This window comes from Falco punctatus (genome assembly GCF_963210335.1).
Source record: "Falco punctatus genome assembly, chromosome: 15".
NCBI lineage: Eukaryota > Metazoa > Chordata > Aves > Falconiformes > Falconidae > Falco > Falco punctatus.
Genome location: NC_137595.1, coordinates 1963431 through 1982281, shown reverse-complemented (window position 1 = coordinate 1982281; position 18851 = coordinate 1963431). Strand labels below are relative to the sequence as shown.

The 18851-nt window shown below is 37.9% G+C and overlaps 1 protein-coding gene across 6 annotated transcripts in view; it reads left to right on the top strand.

Moving 5' to 3' along the window:
• Positions 1–18851, top strand: part of LOC308054092 (fibronectin type-III domain-containing protein 3a-like) — a 49101-nt gene that overhangs the window by 20510 nt on the left and 9740 nt on the right. For 5 of the 6 annotated variants that reach the window (XM_080366340.1, XM_080366339.1, XM_080366343.1 and 2 more), the window contains 14 exons: positions 3051–3126; positions 4357–4433; positions 8237–8468; positions 9982–10254; positions 11670–11725; positions 12909–13063; positions 13343–13402; positions 14906–15044; positions 16087–16140; positions 16846–16967; positions 17052–17226; positions 17475–17561; positions 17879–18017; positions 18562–18630. In XM_080366340.1, coding sequence (XP_080222466.1) covers positions 3051–3126; positions 4357–4433; positions 8237–8468; positions 9982–10254; positions 11670–11725; positions 12909–13063; positions 13343–13402; positions 14906–15044; positions 16087–16140; positions 16846–16967; positions 17052–17226; positions 17475–17561; positions 17879–18017; positions 18562–18630 — 1714 coding nt within the window. The remainder of the gene's footprint in view (positions 1–3050; positions 3127–4356; positions 4434–8236; positions 8469–9981; positions 10255–11669; positions 11726–12908; positions 13064–13342; positions 13403–14905; positions 15045–16086; positions 16141–16845; positions 16968–17051; positions 17227–17474; positions 17562–17878; positions 18018–18561; positions 18631–18851) is intronic. The other variant, XM_080366344.1, reaches the window with a different exon arrangement.

Below are 18851 nucleotides of genomic sequence, written 5' to 3'. Positions count from 1 at the left end.
AACAGATCTGTGACTCCTAGCGCTAGTCTGTCCTCTAACTTGGCTTAGATTGACTCATTAGAAACACTAAAGCTTCCTTGAGTGAAATTTTCCTTGGTGGAAGGTAGATGGAACTGCGTTTGTTTCATTAATTATAGTGAGTCATTCCTATAACACATTGCCCCATGCATTCCTGAAATTCCAGTCTCTGAATGGCTCTACAGCCCTGTGATTACACCAGTTACTTATGATCCTTTTCACTGAGTTCAGTTAATAGTTTCCTGAACTGTTTCTGAGAACTTCAGTTAATTGAAACCTGTTCTGAAGATCTGACACGGTCAGAGGCTCTGAATTTCTAAAAGAATCGCTTTCCTGTCTCTGGATTTTTTTGCCCTCGAAGATGAGGCTTGCTGTGAGGTTTAATACCTGCCTATGGAGCCCTGTCCTCTGCCTGCTGTTGTTTGCAACAGACAACCTAGCAGCTGTTTGCAGCAGACCTCATCTTTCCTGCTTTTTTGTGCTCTGGCAAACCCCCAGCCCCTTATTGTCAGTCGTCTTTAAACAATTAACATCGCTAATCTCTCTTTTTCTCCTTGAAATTCAGTGGCATAAATTTATAAGTATCTGAAAGGACAGATCTGCTTAAATTTCAGTGCTTTAATTATGCCATTTTTAAAAGTATTCTCTGACATCTGTCTTTCTCTAGAGTTGTAATAAATACTGCTGACTGGCTGGATGGCCTTTTCAGGGGGTTTTGGAGTTTTACTGATGTCCAGAAGCAACTTGTCTACCTAAAGTAAAAGTCCTGTCTTGTGAACTCACTGGAGCAGGGTCTGTGTTCATAATGCTTCTGCATCCCCTGTTAAAAAATAAAAGCTAAGATTAATATAGCAATATGTAAAAGCAGCAAAATGAGTGTTAAACACCATCTATCAGTCTGCTCCTTTGAGTCTTGCTTTACACACAGGAGTTTAAATGGAACAGATCGGTGCAACCTCACTCTCGTTCTGTGCAGAGGCTGCACACTCAAGAGCAGAGGGAGACAGAAGCAGGAGGCATAGGCTGTAACTTCAGGAAACGTGGGTATGCTCGTGCTGACTCCTTTACATGTTAGCAGGAGAAGAAATGTGCTTTAGTTGAGGCCAGCATAAGCTACTTGGCAAAGTCTTTGGAAAAGAGTGGGCAGTGAAGCTGGTCAAAATGCAGAGGTTGAATGAGGGGCCACAAGATCTCTCTAAGTCTCATTCTTTTCAGTCATCTGTTTATGACCAATACAGTAGAATTGAGGTATAATTCATAAATCTGCAGCTGATACGAAGTGGGAGGAATTGCAAGCGTCTTGGAAGCCTGAAATTATTTTGATTACTAGAAAGATAATCTAGAAAATTAGCAACAGGTCCTGTATTTGGGTAGAGTAGTCAGCTTATCATAAGGAATATCTCGTTGGTAGTGGTCCTTAAGAAAAAGGTCTGCCAAGGGATGGGTAAAGACTGCAAGTGGAAGTCATCGGTGTTGCACTGTTTCCAAAAAAAGGCAGATAAAAATCCCCCAAAATTTATATACAGGGTATGTCACCTAAATCACAGGAAACAATCTTTCCTTTACTGGTGTTTTATTCTTTATTTCTTTGGTGGTTAAGACATGGAGTAAGGGTTCAGGTTGAAGCAGGGAATGCTGAAGTTAGATGATAAAATCTGTAACGTTGAGGATAGTGAAACGGTGCTGCAGATGCCTGGGGAGTTTATGGAGCTTCATCATTGGAGATACAGCAGCACAAAATAGACGGGTTTATTCATTAACATCATGTGTAGTTCATTTTTACCAGGAGTTGGATGACTAGGTAATCTCTTTGGGTTGCATCTACCTGATGTAATTGTGATTACATGAATAGTATAAAAATATTTTATAAAAATAGAATGAAAGAAAATTATACTTTTTGAGTTTCGTAACTAGTTTTACAAATATATTTTATTTTGGTGTTTACATTGGCCTTCTTTATGTGCTAGCTGTCACCAGGGTGGAATTTTGACTCTGTAACTGTGCGGTTCTGACATGGCCAAACCCCTCATTTTACCTAAGAATTAGACCTGTCCCTATGTCATATTGTGGAATCTCACTACAAAATTCTTGGAGTAAAGTTGTCACGTTAGAATAAAACTGAAGCACAGCTGCCATTATTTTACAGTAAGACTGAAGCATGTGCTGTGGGATGGAATGAGGTGATCATTTGTGTTACCCAGCACGAGGGAAATGGTGCTGTACCCTGCCTGAGGAATAATTCTGGCAGGTGTCTACGTTGATCTGTGTGAAAGTGCATGCCGTCTCTTTCAAATTGACCTGCAGAATCTCACTGTTGGTTGTATTTCTTTAGCTACAGGATTACACAAGTATGTGAGAAAATACACCTGATCTTTCAGGAGTTGTAGAGTGGAGGTGGTAGGAGTGACCTGCTTTATCACCTCTTCTACCCTCTTTCCATCCCCAAAGGACTGCACACTTCATTAAGTTACTTGATGGCACCGTAAAATATATCATCAAAATACGTACCAGCATGCTTTCAATGAAAAAATATGGCTGAGTTTTGCACAAAGGATCTTTTTTCTTTCCTTTTCATTTGTTTGTGTGTGTAGTCATGATTCTGTCAGTTTAGCCCTGCAACTGAAATAATCTCAGGCAAAGCTTGGAAAGCAAAGTGGATCTTAAGGTATGTATTGCTTCAGTAAAAGAAGAAAAAGCAGTGTGAAAACATTGAAAATAAAAGCTTAGTTAATTATTTCAGTTGTATCAAGGGAAGCACTTCTGGTAGTAATCAGACTGATTAAGCAACACTAATGATTTTATGTCAAAAGTATGAAGAAATTTCATTGTACCCATCAGTGTTTCTCATCTTGCTTTTTTACTCTTTTAAGTTTACCAGAGCTGTATTATTTTAATCTAATGTGGGTATAAGGAAGACACGGGGGTTTTGCACACCCCCCCAGGTAATTCCTAAAATTAAAAAAAAAAAAAAAACAACAAACAAACAAACCCCCCAAAAACCCACCACCTCTTCTGTGTTTTGTTATCTACAGGTTATTCTTGTACAGGTAAACCCAGGTGAAACATTTACAATTACAACTGAAGATGGACACATTCAATGTATTCAAGGTAAAGGAAAAACTGAAGTACTGAATCCAAATATCTTGATTTTGCGAATATCACAGAATTACTACCAGTATTTGTTTCTGTAATGTCAAATGTGTTTTTATATGTTCTGCAATGTAATAAATCAGATTTTTCAGTTTGTACTTAAAGCACAAATGAGCACTGGGAAATTGCCAAGATCCCCTGCGTCTCTGTAGTCTTTGCTAATTTATAAAAGGCTGGCATCTCAACTGTTTTTGTAACGATCCTTGAATAACTGTCTTCTCAGAATCTTATCACGTGAGTGTGCATGGGATTTAGTCCACACTAATCTAAACAACTTTAATAGACGCTGTGCGACCTCACTTTACTGTAAGGTAGTGGCATTAGCTGTCTGCTGATTTTGTGGGAAGCATTGCTACCCTCTGTGTGTGGCTGCAAACTACTTTTTACCTCTGGGTAAGTTACAGAACTGCAAATCTGAGTCGGATCAAAATATCTCCTGTAAGTCAAATTGAATTTATCAGTACTTCCATTTTTGGAATATTTTTCATCTTTCCAAATGATATTATATAAAACGTGTCCATTCTGCTTTCATCAGATCCTAGACAGAAATACTTTTTCAACTTGATATGAAAAATAATATATTCTTATTTAAAACCAAAAAATGTTGGTAGACCAGCTGTGTCAGCATTACTGTGGTGCTGATGATGTTGCTACAGACTTTTAACTGTCACAAAAAAAGAACTAAAATTATCTGAGCTGAGTTTTGTACAATTAAACAAATACTGTTGGCTGTTTAAGTGTGATGGTTGGAATAAATCTAACCTGTGCTTTTTGTAGAATAAATGTACAGCCATACCTGCATTCAGCAATATTGTCTAAAATTCTGGATGCTTTCTGAAAGTTAAGTCCTACTTAATGTGTATTTTGAATGTGAAAACGCATTGTCCATCGGTGACATAAATTGCATCACTTTTCTTGGTGGCAACTTGGTACAGCTACAGCCACTTTTCTATTTTTTTGAAACTCGCAGTCCGGATTATTTAAGTTTCTCTCCTGACTGACACTTTAATTGGATAGTTTTAGCCTTGCTTCTAAATCTACTTGTCTGAAAGTAGTTCCATAAATACAGAGTTGGATGCAGTTGCTGGCTTTTCAGGCACCAAAGTGAGCCACCACCTTTGGAAAAAAAGGTGTCTCAAGTCTGTAAAAGCCTCATTTGTTAAAAAGTGGCACCTTGTTACTTCTCAGGTCCAGCACATGTTCCTATGATGTCACCAAATGGTTCTATGCCGCCTATATTTGTGCCTCCCGGTTATGTATCTCAGGTAAACTTTAATTTATTCTTCTATTTCAGTATGTTTGTGGCGCTTTAACAATAAGGCTATTGATTATTTTATCTGGAACCGCTGTTAAAAGCATTTCTCATGTTTTTTCCATTGAACTTATCAACTATTTAACTTACTTTATTGTAGGCTCTGTCACCTTCTGTTGACTTAGCAAAATTTGATCTAGTTTACAGGATTCTTTTAATAATGCTTCCAGGCAGTAAAAGATTACTTTTAGTAATCCTGTAGATGGCTCTGAATTGGCTCTCAGAGCCCCATTAGCAGGACCCACATCTTGGTTTTTCTGCAGTCCTGTTTTCAAGGTGAAAGTAGGTGCGTGGGTCATTCGAGCAATCCCAGCTGACTGCCGCCGGCTAGGTGTCGGAGGGCTATGGGTACAGACAGCGCTTGGCGTTGCTGGGAGCGGAGCTGGGGGCAGCAGCGGAACAGAATGTGTCTCACGCATACTGTGGATGTGAGACTCGTGTTTCTTACGCTGAGGTTATATGGGTCGTATACCAGTATCATTCTCTTTCATCCCTTGGGTCTTCCCCCCTTCCCGGACTGCATAAGATATTTCTCTTTCATGTCTTTTCATAATTCAAATTTTTCTCTCCTAATATAACTCTATTTATCAAAGTTTTCAATGCCCCTTTCTTTACCAGCTCTGATCTCCTTAACATTCAGCAAAGCACTCTGCTGTTACAGTAGAAGTGTGAAGAGGAGTGTTAATGCTAGTGACGTGTGCCTATGAAATGAGCAGGACTCTGGGCTTCTCTCCCAGCTTTACTTTTCCGTTGTCACTGATTTTTCCACTCCTCTGTGCTGTTAAGTCACAGCAGATCAGACCTGTGTGTGGTATTTGAACTGTTATCACAGAGATATTTGAAGTTGCCAGTTCAATTTACTTTAATGCATTTTTAAAGGAAATTAATTAAAAACAAATGTTTAAACAGGGCAGGCTAGGTTTCTAATTTTCTAGTGACATTCAAAACAGGAGTTTTCTGAGTAGGCTTGAAAACCTTGTAGCTGTATGTTCTTGAGTTCTCCAGGCAGTTGTCTTTTTGCATACAGCTGCCTCTCCGTTTTTGCTTCTGGTATTACAATTAACTACTTTCATGCAGATCCTGAAGAAAGATTCCCCAGATAATTTATGCACCAATATGAAATTGAGTCTTCAGTGCAAACAGTATGCAAAGCACTGGCAAATGCTGAGGTGTACAAACTGAAAAATACATTTGTTGTGTGTTTGCTGTCACATGAAACCGAGGGGGGTTGTTTTCTGTGGGTCATTCTGACAGGGGTAGACAAGTTTGAAACCAACTCTAAATCAGAGCTTGAGTTACTGTTTGTGTCAGTAGATGAGACTTGAACTTTCTGTTCCCTAATCTGTCTGGAGGAGCCCAGGGATAGTTATGTTGGTTTCTGCCAAAGTGGAATGAAGTGATTCAGTAGTGGAGAATGGGGACATAGCAACTTTGGGCTGTAAAATCATAGGAAAGTCTTGCTATATTAATGTATGCCTTCTACTCAAAACTGCCACCTGTTCTTGCTTAATGTATACATAAAACAGAGTAACATAGCCATCAAAATTTGCTGTGAGTTTTGACTTGTATGTGTTAGAGCATGTGTTAGTGTTATGCAGTGTATTGCAGTTGAGTGGTGTATTTAGTTACGTTGATGAACCAGAAAGCCCCCCACATTGTTTCTAGAACAAAGTGTATTCAATGTAAGCTTAGTCTTAAGTGACTTCTTGTAAATTTTTTTTATTCTGTTTAAAGTCTGTTAAGAATTGCTAATAATACAGCTGACTCTGAGGTTGTCTCACAGCTGAACTTTGTCATAGCAGTTTGTGAGTGGACACATTCTGTTTCCCTTCAGAAGAATGGTTTCTCATTAGTTTGTCTTTTGCTGAGGAGATTTTCAAAATGTACTTTTGGAGTAAGCAGTATTTCAACATCCATAATGTCTTCTTGGCCAGCTAGGAAATGCTACAGTGATTTCTTGTAGCCAAACTAAATATGCTTTAAGGGAGGATCTTGAAAGAACTAACAGGATAAAACGTATGGCCTGTTTTTGTGTAAGTGCTTTCTTTAAATGCTTGAAAATACAAATTGTGTATATTTTTAGTAATAGTAATAGAAGTGCAAATCTTCTAAAAGCAGGGTTTATTTTGTATTATTTACTTTATGGATTGTATTAAAAAAAAATAAATTTTTTTTGCATCTCAATTTTGTATGCCAGCCCGCAGCTGGAATGCACCCCCCACTTGAATCCACAGAGGTTTTCTGCTGACTACATGATTCATCTCTGTTAATACTAAAGCCTTGTAAGGCCCTGCCTGGTAGCACTTGTGATTTGCACTTTTAAATGCACCTTGGAGGAGGTGATTGATGTAGAAGGAAGGAAGCATAAAGCTACAGACTCATTTTAAACCAATCTTAAGAAAAAACACCTGGTTTTCTTACTGAGACTTGATTAAAGTGTCTGCTTGTCTTTAATATTGGACATTTTTCTATCATTGTTTCCCCCCCCCCTTCCCCAATTATGTTACTCATACCTATTTTTTTTTTTTTTTTGCATGAAGGAGAAAACGATTGATTTGTTGTCTGCCTTTAAATAGGGTTTAGTGGAGTCTAGTTTACTTCTGAGTCAGACTTCTCATTGGGTACAATCTGAATTTTACACCAGTGGACTTCTGTCTTGTGGCAGAAGAAACAAACTGGGATATGACCAGGTGCTTTCTCTGATGGTCAGCCTGGAAGCCTTTGACCTAGTCAGAATGGTAGATCCTGAAAACTGGAATCCCTCAGATGAGCAAAATGGACTTGTAACCACAGAATGACAACCTGTGAGCCCTACCTGGAGAAAGGACCCTGTAAGCCTCAGCCTTGGCTTGTCTGTTCTGGCTGTCTTAAAAATGAGACTACACTGGGCATAGTTTTATTTCATCATCATCATTGTTAAATATGTCTTTTTGTGAATCCTGGGCTGGTGTCATTTTCTCACCTTGTCTTTCAAAGCCTGTGTTCTGTCCAAAGTCTCTCCTCAGTTTTAAGATTTAGAAAAATGCTATTGTATAAAACCTTAACATATTTTAAATTTCCTGTAGGAAAAGCAGTACATTGAGTTATTAACGTGTTGCACGCTGGCAGAATTTAGATTCCAGAAGAAGCCTATATATGGCTGGTTTAGGACACATGCTTAGAAGTGTGCGTATGCATGCACTGTCTTAGCATCTTCTTATCCTAGAGTTCAGACATGCAGACAGGTTCCTTGTCTGAATTCTCTTAGCCTGTGGCAAACATGGAATATTTTGACATTTGAGTCGGGTTGGATCATAGTACAAGACAGCAGGGCTGACTTGTAATGCTTTGTGCTTGCCATAGTCTAAGAACATGCATGCAGACGTGTACCACAGGTGAGGCGGCATGCAGCGACCTGTACATACGGTAGCGCTGTCGGTCCGGATGTGGGCTAAAGCAGTTCTAACTGTAATTACAAGTAGATGGGAATTACACCCTAATCAATTCACAGTTCTTGTTTAAAAGAATATATACATTATTCATAAATTATAGATCGCTTAGCACTTCAGTGTGTGGGGTTCAGCTTTTTAAAACTGACTGCCTCAAACTCCAGTTTCTTCCAGCAGCAAGCATATGCTGCATTTCCACTGGAATTCATTTTGATAGGTATTATCCCTGTATGTTATATCGTGGGTATAAACATAAGCGTGGAGATTCTTTATTAAATTTATAAGATTGTTATTGTACTAACTTTTAATCTCTTATGTTGCATGACAGGTGGTGGAAGAAAATGGAGTTCGTAAAGTGGTGGTATTGCCACACTCAGCTGAATTCCATCCTTCCATGCATCCTCCTCCTCCTCCTCCCCATGTGCCACATTACATGCATCATCACCATGCTTTGCTTCCCCACCCACCTCACCCAGTGTACCCTCCAGTTCCTGGGACAGGAGAGCTACCGCCACAGTTCATTCACCAGCATCCACCACCACACGTTTTTCAAGAACAAGGTGAGCGCGCAGGTGGTGTTTAAATATGTGACAAGGCCTTTCACTCAGCGCATCTAGGTTGAGGGAGCCGAGTTCTGTCAGTAGCTGTGTTACATACACATTTATGTGGTTTTGGTGTTAGTTACTAGCCCCATAAACACATATAAGGCTCAGGGAGCAGTCTTAAAATACATTTGTGTGTAAAGTACTTTGGAGTCTGGTTTGAAGGCACTCTGTGTGTGTGAAGTATGATTTTTATGAAGTTTAAATCTTCTGCTGTTCAGTTTTTAAGAATTCAATGCAAAACCAGTTACTTAGAAGTGTTCTAATACTGTGTATATTTTTCATGGATCCGTACTTTTGTTAACTGTAAGTGCCACAATGATTGCTTCTACCTTCATCTAAAATTCCGCTCTCCAAAACTGCTGTGTTTTGTCACAGCCTGGGCATGAAGTATTCTGAAAATGCATTTAATGTGACACATTAATGTATATTTTTGACTAGGCAAAGTTCAGGTATGACTGGAAAGAAAATGAGAATACCATACATCAACTGAAAAACACAGTAATCCATGTTGGAGGATGAAGTGCAAGTCCACTCTATGTTTAAAATACAAGTGAAGCAATACTTCAGTGGAAGACTGGGGTCACTGCTGAATTAAACCAAGTTGTAAGCCTTATTATATGAACAGGCATTTGACACAAAGAAATTAGAATATGTAAGACCATTCACTATCTTTCTCAAGTTTAAATTAGTAATCAAGCTATTTCAGCTCATTTCTAGGGTAGAATATTCAATAGAACCCAAACTATGTTTTAAAAAGTCAGTTCGGGTCCTAAATTTGCTTACACTTCTTCGAAAATGTGCATGGATGGCTGTGTCAGGGAAGGCGCTGTAAGGGGTAATCTTGAGCAGCTAACAAAAGAGAAAGGCCTGAAGAATTACATTTAAAACAAACAAACAAAAAACCCAACCTGAACTCAGCAAGTGTGAAAAATAATTTTTAAGAAAAAGAAAAAAAAAAAAAAATCAGCAATTTGGATATGGGTTAAATAGGAAAAATGGAAGTTTGCAGATATTTTGGGTATTTTACTGTAGCATCGTGGCTAACATTGACTGTTTCAAAACCAGAATTAAACCTCTAGGTGTGTTCTTCTCCTGCTAACTGATCTTTATGGTCATACACTGATCTGAACCCAATCCATAAACTCTTTATCAGGTGAGGTTCCTAAGGTTTAGCAAAGCTCTACCAGTCAGCAGTGCGGTACGTGCGTGTTTCTTATCTGTTGCTCAGCTGCCCAGAGACCCCTGAGTATCAGCTGTAAAACTCCTTGGGACTTCACAGATGCCCCAAGCTGACGTTATGTGAGCCATGCAGCTCCACGCATCTACAGACTGGCAAAGCAAGCACAGTGAAGTTCTGTGGGTTTTCAGGTTCTGGTTTTGCTGCAGTTATTCTTCTAACTTACAAAGCGTTTCTCAGATGTCAAATAAATTGTACTGAATAATGAAGTAAATTCTCCTTTCTCTGTAGAACCTCGTTCTCATGGAAGGACAAACTTCATTCAGCGAGATGAAAGGAGTCTCAAAATGCAAGAACACCTGAAGAAAAGACTAAAAGACAGACAAGCTAGTAGTCATACTAACAATAAACTTAACAGCCCTCCATCTTCACCACATAAAGTTGTTAATTCTTCCAATGCAACAATTCAGAATGGAAATGGAAAGGGGCAGCAAGGGGCCGGAGGACCACTAAAGCAGAAGCAGATAGGAAAAACAAAGGGCAGTCCAGATGCAGAGGTGGGAGGTAGGTTGCATTGACAGAGTAAAAAAAAAAAAAAAAAAAAAAAAATCTAGAGTCTTTTGTAACAGAAGATACTGTAAGTTCATTGCAAAACGGTTTCTGAAAAAAATTAATTTGTAGATGTCTTTAGCTGTTCAGGATTAGAGAAAGCCTGAAATACTTTTCATTATGTTTAGGTTTTTTCCCCTCTAGAAATCATAGTAATGTCAAGTGTGTTCATTTGAGATTTCTCAAATAAGATCTTCAGGAAGATTTAATTTGAAACTTTTTTTTTTTTTTTCCCCTTGTGTACCTTTTCTAATCCGGGACTGACCAATACTCCAAGCAAGGATGACCTGTGGGTACTTGCATAAAAGACTTCTGGTGTCATTCTTTGTGGTACTTTTCACATGACTCTGAGTTACTTAAAACTACAGGGAATAGGAAGGCTTGAGCAACTGTCTGTACAGGTTGCTGTTTGATCAGTTGTCGTTTCAGTTCAATGCGTTATTCTGCTCAAATGAATGTTTGAGCTTTTAAAATAGCTTGTGGCTATTTACGATATATTAGTATATGCAGGTATAGCTTATATATGATATTGTTGTCTTTCCTCTTGGTTTGAAAGTGTCACTGAAATGCAGAAAGTTTCTTATCATGATTCCTTAAATCATTTGTTTGTCTTTTAGAGTTTGGGGGGGTGTATGTGTCCTCATTTAAGCGGTCTTGTTGGGCTGTGAAGTTTAGTCCTTGTCAGTGTCACTGTTAACTCTTTGGTTAGAGAAATAAAAGGGAAATCTGACTTTGTATCTTGAGAAGTAAGCAGAGGTGGAAGCTTTTATCCAGCTTGTTTCAAGGATGAAAAATATACTTGATTAAAGCTTTGTCTTAATACAGATTTATTGGAGAGGGGGGGAAAAAAAAATGTGTATGTGGCCAGAGTAACATCCTGTATTGTTCGACGTGGACAATTGCAAAGATAGGATTGAGCTTACAGATGTAACCCTTTCAGTACCTTTATGTATTTTTAATGCGCAGTTTCGATCTGGCTTCCGAATTAGACCAAGACCAAGTGTTTTGCAATAGATATTTAAGGAAAGCACATACAATAGAGAGATAAGAACTTATTATCATTTTTTGAACACCTTTCATTTTTGGAGGAATGTTTTTGTGTTGTCAAAGAAAACCCATTTATGCTCAGATTAGGAAAATATACCCTTTGTGCAGGATGTACTAAAAGGGGTTTTGTAACACTGTTAGTTTTGGATAGTTCATGTTTCTACCCCTCACACAGCCAAAACAAACAGGGGAAATGAACTTTGCACAATAAGTACTATTGTTAAACTCTTAATGAGGCGAACTCCATCTTGTGGTGGCATTTTTGTAACAGACTGGTTTACTCTTGGGGTTTTTGGTAATCTGTTTTGTATTTGAAATTTCAGAATCTGACACAGAATCCAAGAAATGTGATATTCACTTGAGCATTGGCAAGCCAGTCGTAAGTAATATCCTTAAAATACCCTTATTTTCTGTGCATATTCTTTCTATAAAGTAACATATGTCTTATTGATCTCTTTTTCTTTTTTTTCTTAGTGGTTTATTTTCTTAATAGACAAAACGTATTTTAGTTGTCAGAGTTCATAGCTGGGAAAAGCAACCATGCTATGGAAACCCACTATTTCTCAACTTTCTGAAAACAGTCTGGCTGACTCAGTTTCCCAGTCTGTAAGCCGAGAATATATATCCACTGTTGAAGTTGTCTAGTGTATGCAAGGGCTTCGGTACCTTGCAAACCAGGGGCCTGCTAAACTAATGGGAGTCTTATCTTCTCTTGGAACCATCCTCCCTTCAGAGGATTTAAGAGTATTGGGAATAGAACTTACAAAAGCAGATCATCTTTTTATGTTATGTTTAGAAATTGGAGCAAATATTTGAGTATTTAAATACTTTTAGTAAGTTGGGAGTCTGGTGATGTTAATTTCAGTGTCTAAAAGGCTAGTACTGCACTGATATTTTTGATCTTGAGCACGCTTAATGTAACTTCTTTGCATTATCTATACAGTAAGCAAGGGTTGTGGTGTTCTGCTCCAGCTTGATGGTAGCATTTGTTCATTGCTGCTTCTGACATCTGTAATTAATGCTAACAGAAGCAAAGTGTTGACTTTGTCACAGAAAATTTGGAGTATGGGCATTAAGTAGCAAAAAACTTAGACCAAAAGTTTTAGTCATAAGCACTTAAAATCAGAGCCTCTTGCTATCCTGTAGCTTAGTAGTTAAATATTAAGGTTATGTGAGGGAGTTGTGATAGAGTTAGAAAGTTAGGCCATCTGGCTGCCGAAGTATAGACCTTGCGTCAGCGTTCAAGACTCCAAATCTGAAAATTTGCTCTAGATGAGTGATGCAAACAGCACAGGTGAAATACAGATTTTTGTCTTCATACACTGAGGCAATGTAGTGGGTCTGTCTGTTTAGTGTTTGAAGGGAAATCCTTTAAGATGGTGTTCTAGAAGTGAAAAGAGGAAATAATTTAAATTCAAATGATGACTCGGTATTTCCACTGCAAAGGTAAAGAATTCCTCCACTGAGGAACTTCATAGGCAAACTAGGGACACCGTGTTATTGACTAATATACCTTTTATTACAGAAAGCAAACTTACTTGCATTATTTATGCTTTTAATAGGTTTCTGATATACAAGCAAGATCAGCCGTTCTGTCCTGGAATCTCCCAGTTAGTTCACAGAATGGAGAGAGCCATAGTCATAGTCCAGCAGCATTTACATTTGAAGTAGCAATATCCAACAGTGGTAAAAATGGAAAATTTAAATCTGTCTATGTGTAAGTTTAGTTTCTTCATTTAAGCACAATACCAATGTTTAAAAACATTAACCGATCAGCAATCTCTCTATCAGGAGCTGCTTGTTGACTTGCAGACCTACCTACTTCACATGAAATAAATATTAAGTAATATCACTAAGAGTTACATGGACAATGGGAAACATGAAAATTAAATGTGCGCTACATGGTTTTGCTTTTCAATAAGCTTTTATTCTTCTAAAGTATAAGGAAGAGCTGTAACACTTTTTTCTTTTTTTTTTTTTCTTCCCCTTTTCACAGTGGGGAAGAATTAACAATTACACTCCCTGATCTCAGGCCAGCAACTGATTATCATGCCAGGTATGCTGCTGGGAATTAAATACTTAATGTTTTTGTTGATATGTGAGTTAGAAAATTGTGGCTTCATGAAAAAGGTGTGATCGCAAATAACTTGAGGAATATTCTACAAAAATAGCGTAGCTATAGACACTATTTTGCTATCTGAATTCTCACTTGTCTTCTAATTTCATTAAAATGTAACCTCATTTTCTTCCCTACCATCTTCTCTGTCTCTTCATGTTTCTCAGATACAGACTGAAGTTATTCTCTGTTGGTATTTTTTAGAACAAGAGTGGACTCAGTGAAAGAGATTGTTGTAGGCTGAAGGCAGTGGTAAATAATAATTTAGCTTTGAACATGGATTTGCAAGTCTGACTTGTCAGCTTGATTTGCAAAGTTGCTTCTTTAAACTGCAAACTTCAGTAGCAGTGCAAGGGGGGAAGTGGAAACTGGTTGAAATTGGGAGAACTTAGACGCTGTGTTACAAGGGAACAAGACGTGACATTCAAGAATTGCCACGTAGAGTAAATAAGCATTAGTGGAGATGTTTAACTGGTCAGGAAAAAGACAAGCTGGTTAAACAAGCTTAGAGAACACTGTGATCCAGTAGCAGAAGAGAGCTCCTCAAATGCTTGGGCACAGGAGGAGACAAGTTTTAAGACTTGCTGAAGTAAACTCAGATTCTTAAACTGCAGGAGTTCTGAGTGAGTTACCCAGCACAGCTCCATTTGCACTTTGTGTGTGTTTGGTTCATGCTGTTGCTTTCCATGCAGGCAAGCTTTCTTTTACCTACAATTGGCCTGATAAGATGGACAGTATTTCTGACAAATAAGTCAAGTCATTGCTCTTCAAAAACAAACATAAATGAGCAGTGCTGTTCTTGAGTTTCTATCCTGTTTAACAATTGCACTGACAAATGTGGGTTTATTGCCTGAACAGCTGATTTAGCCCATTTCAGTATCCATACTTTTGTACAAGTGTTGTCCATATTTGAATCTCAAGGTCTTTTTAGCAAAAGATTCAAGTCAGGTGTTCTGTTACCATTTGGTAATACTTACTGTAATTTTTATCATGCCTCCCTTGTGTATTTCATCACTAAAATATCTCCACTGTGCTAGATAGCAATTGTAAAGTAAATGAAGGGTGCCAAATGGAGTCTTCAAGATCAGTAAGTGTACCTATGTGATCTCCATCACTCCGCTCTTGTCAGCATGCCCTTGTCTCCCTGAGCATAGAACAGATAGCAGTGTTATGATGTGGGCATCAGTTACTAGAACTTGGAGCAACATTGTAAACTCACTTTCTGTTGTTTCTTCCTGAATAAAGAGACATGAAATTGTTGTCTCTTAAAATCAATGATCTGAAAGAAGAGGGATTGGGCACTTGTCTCCTATGTCAGGAGCAAGCTGGTCTTGTTGCTGTAACCACTGCTTGTGATTAAGTGCATTTCTAAAGTTGACAACCCTTTCCTTAAATTTTTAGGTGCTAATGCAATAGCATCATAATTAATTGTCCTTTGTTCAGAGTTTCAGCAACCAGCAGTTCCATAAAAGAATCCATTTCAGAATTAGTGAGTTTCACTACAGAAAGTTGTGAGCCAGACTGTCCAGCTGCACCGAAACTCATTAACAGAACGAAAAACAGCCTGAGTTTGCAGTGGAAGGTAAGCAGTCTGGTGTGTTCATGTGTGGTATGTTTAAATTAGCTGTGTCAGTAATCTAGTGTGTACTTTAGGTGTTGGCTTTTAAGTTGCGCAGTTGAGACTGATAACTGAAATCACGATTGTTTCTTCCTCTTCCTTTCATTGTCTCCTTAGCTTCATGCGTATGGCTTTAGTGTGATAGTTAGGAGCAGGTGTCTCCAAGTAGGAGCAGGATATTCCATAGGAAAGTTCTCTTCTGAACTGGCAGCATAGGAGAGGCTGAAGCATGTGTATTTTTGCTTGGGGTTCTTGGATGATAAATACATATGACTTAACATTATAATTCAGAGTTCTTATGGTTATTCTGACCCGTTCAAAGTAAATTCCTTTGGTTAGTTTGTAACTTTATTTTTTTTAATCTGACTTTTCAATATATACGTTATCTGTGAAGACTTCTTGGTAACTGTGTTTTCTTGTCTTTTAGTGTTTTTCTTATTACTACACTTACACCTGGAAAGCAATTTATATCTAAATCACTTCAGTTAAAATATTTGTGTAACCTGTACTTGAAAAAATGAAGGAGTTTCCCAATTTGTATGTCTTAACAAGGCAAACGTTGCTCGTCTGTTGACAGTTGGCAAACACACAGTGCTAGGACACAAGGAAAAAAGCTCTAAGAATATAATTTGGATTAATCGTAAAGTAAAACTATTCATAAGTTCACATTCTAAACTATCAGAATTAATAGAAGTAGTATAGCTGCCTGGAGAGCCATCAGGAATGAGGAATGAAACTAGTTAAAATACCTACTAGTTTTTACCCTTTCTGACTCACTTTACCGAATAATTGTGTCTGTGCCCACAGCAGAGTTTCAGATCACAAGCACGTTTGTGGAAGAGAGCTATTCTCTGTGCCTCCTGCAGATTCCTTTCAGCTCAACACTAAATATCTTGTTTTTAAAGGCAGTTGGAGTATATTAAACTAAATTGCTGACATGTTTTTTAATGTGCAAAAACATCAACCATTTGATTTTAACTTTTTTCATTGTTTCTTTATTTTTCAGTCCTCAAATGACAATGGTTCCAAAATAACTAATTTTCTTTTAGAATGGGATGAGGTAAGACCTTTTCTAGTACAAAAAAAATCATAATGACACCTGTAGACCAATTATACTTAAAAATACCTTTTGCTTAGGTACGTCAGCTATTTCCAGTGTAACTGTCCAGACAGTTTTAAAGGGACAAGCCAATTTAAAAGCTTGAATCCAACAAAAAAAAAAAAGCAGACAATCCTTTCAGATCCTCTGAGAGGACAGCGTAAAGCTCCTTCATTTGGTTCTTGTCTTTCAGAGCTTCATTAAGCAAAGCCTAGGCATTAAATGAATGAGCATTTGGCTTGTGTCTTCAGTAGCTGTCACAAATACCACTTGGCTTTTGAAATTCTTACTGAAACATATTCCAAAGCGATAAAAAACTTCAAAAATTTGTGTTGCTTTCAACTGTAGTAATTTGTTACCATTTTGTGAAATCTACAGTGCCGAAAAATAAACGGATATCTCGGAATGTGGTTTTGTTATCAGGAAATCTCAGGATAACTATCAGCATGCTCAGTGTGACAGTGGTGGTGTTAGCTTGTTACATTCTTTAGGCTTACTCATATGTTGGGTTTGGGTTTAGGTGGGTTTTGTTGGGTTAGTTTTTTTCATTTTTTTTAAATTAGTGAAATGAAGTTTAGGAAGATTTAGAGTGAAGAAGTTGACCTTAGCAGGGAGCATGCAGTCCCCATGCAAAAAAACCCTCAGGTTTCTCTCGCTTCTTTAAAGGGGAAGAATGGACCCTTCAAAGAATGCTACTACGGGCATCTGAAGCAGCATAAACTTACAAAACTCTCTCCTTCTACAAAATACTCGCTCAGATTAGCTGCTAAAAATGATATTGGAATGAGGTAATGAACACAATTTATCATACCATTTATTTTCTGATCAGCCACATCCGCTGCTTTTAACAATTCTTAAAATTATTTTTCCAGTGGGTTCAGCGAGACAGTGACATACTATACAGCTGGAATTGTCCCACCAGCCCCACCCCCCCCCGTGCTTGTCGAAGCAGGGGTGACCTGGCTGTCAGTAAAGTGGAGCCCACCCAGTGGGGTGTCCTCAGATGACTCTCTCACTTACAGTTTAGACATGGAAGAAGAAGGCTCTGTAAGTGCTGGGGTTTGTTACGTGTGTAAAAGCATGATACACAGTGGTGCTCAAATAAAATTAACTTCGTATTTTACTTTTAAATAAAAGTGCTGCAAAATACAGCAACAGTTGGCAAGTATTACATGTACTCAATGAAACAAAGGTGAAGTTCAAGCTAAAAATAATATTTGATCAACCTGAGCTGGGTTTTGGTTTATTGTGGAAAATTAGTGACTGTGTGTGTTCTTATTTTCCTTCATTTACAGGGTTATGGTTTCCAGCCACAGTACAACGGAGATGAGCTCTCATGCACTTTAAGAAATCTTAGGAGGAATACATCCTACAAGTTTAGGGTTTGTACTATATTTTGTTTCAAATTTAATTATGACTGTATGCTTTTCTGGAGTTTCAGTGTTTTCGTGCAGCTAAGACACTTTCTGTGGAGGCAGCGGAAAATTACCTGTAATACTTTTGTTGTAGTAGGTTTTGGTGAAAGCATAATACAGATCGATGGTTTTTTTGCACTAGCTAGTTTTGTTTTCTTTTAAATTGTTGCCTTTTCTTGGGATTTTGGTTGGAGGTTTTTTCATAGAAGAATTTTGTAGATCAGCAGAATATTAACATCATTAAATAAAGCATTTATTATGTATTCTCTTCATTCCTGAAACAGCTCTTTGCCTACAACAGCGAAGGAAAAAGTAGTCCTAGTGAGGTGGTAGAACATAGCACCAATCCTGACAAACCTGGACCACCAAGTAAACCGACCGTGAAGGGCAAGATCCATTCGCACAGTGTGAAAGTTACGTGGGGTAGGTTACCTTTTGTTACCTTTTGTTAGTGCTGTATTTGAGTGCTGTCTATGTCTGTGCAGTCACTCACCAATGCACATTAAAAAAAAAGAGGCGAATTCAGGCTAATTATTTGTCTCTGCAGATGTTGTTACTGCAGGAGAAAGCATTACCAAAAAATGGCAGCTTGGTTTCTTTTGGGGTTGTTGTACAAAAGTAGTGTTTTACTTTTTTCATTTTAGAGAAGCAGGCAAGGCTGTTGTGGTAGCCACAGTTATGGTAGCCTCTAGATGTGATGCTTAAATAATTTTCATTCATTCTTAAAAAAAAAAAAAGGTGATCCCTGACATTGGCAGTATTTGCTTAGTTACTTTTCTTTCTAGCATAATCACGATTAATTGGAAAATGTACTGTGGATACAGAAGTTTTCTGTTTCTGTTTGAATTGAGTTTTCTGCTTGAATATTCTACAAGGAATGAATAAGTTTTCTGGAAAAGCTGGTAACAAAACAACGCATTGGTTTTATATCTTCTGTAATTGAGCTTAAGATGTTGATTTCTTTCAGAACCACCCAAAGATAATGGAGGATCAGACATTTCTAAATACTTCTTGGAAATCTCAGAAACATCAGTTGGTAAGCAATCATCTTTCAGTACTAATTCAGCTTGTGTGTTAATTCAGTGTACTGATGCACTCGCTACTCATTGCTTTCACAATTCCTGTTCTGTTTTCATGTGTATGTTGTGTTGCACATGTTCTCTGCATAGTTGATCATTCAAATTTGATTCTGTGGCTTGACTTAATTAATAATGGTGTGAGAGAATTTTCAAGGTTTATTTTTGCAAAAGTTTGTAG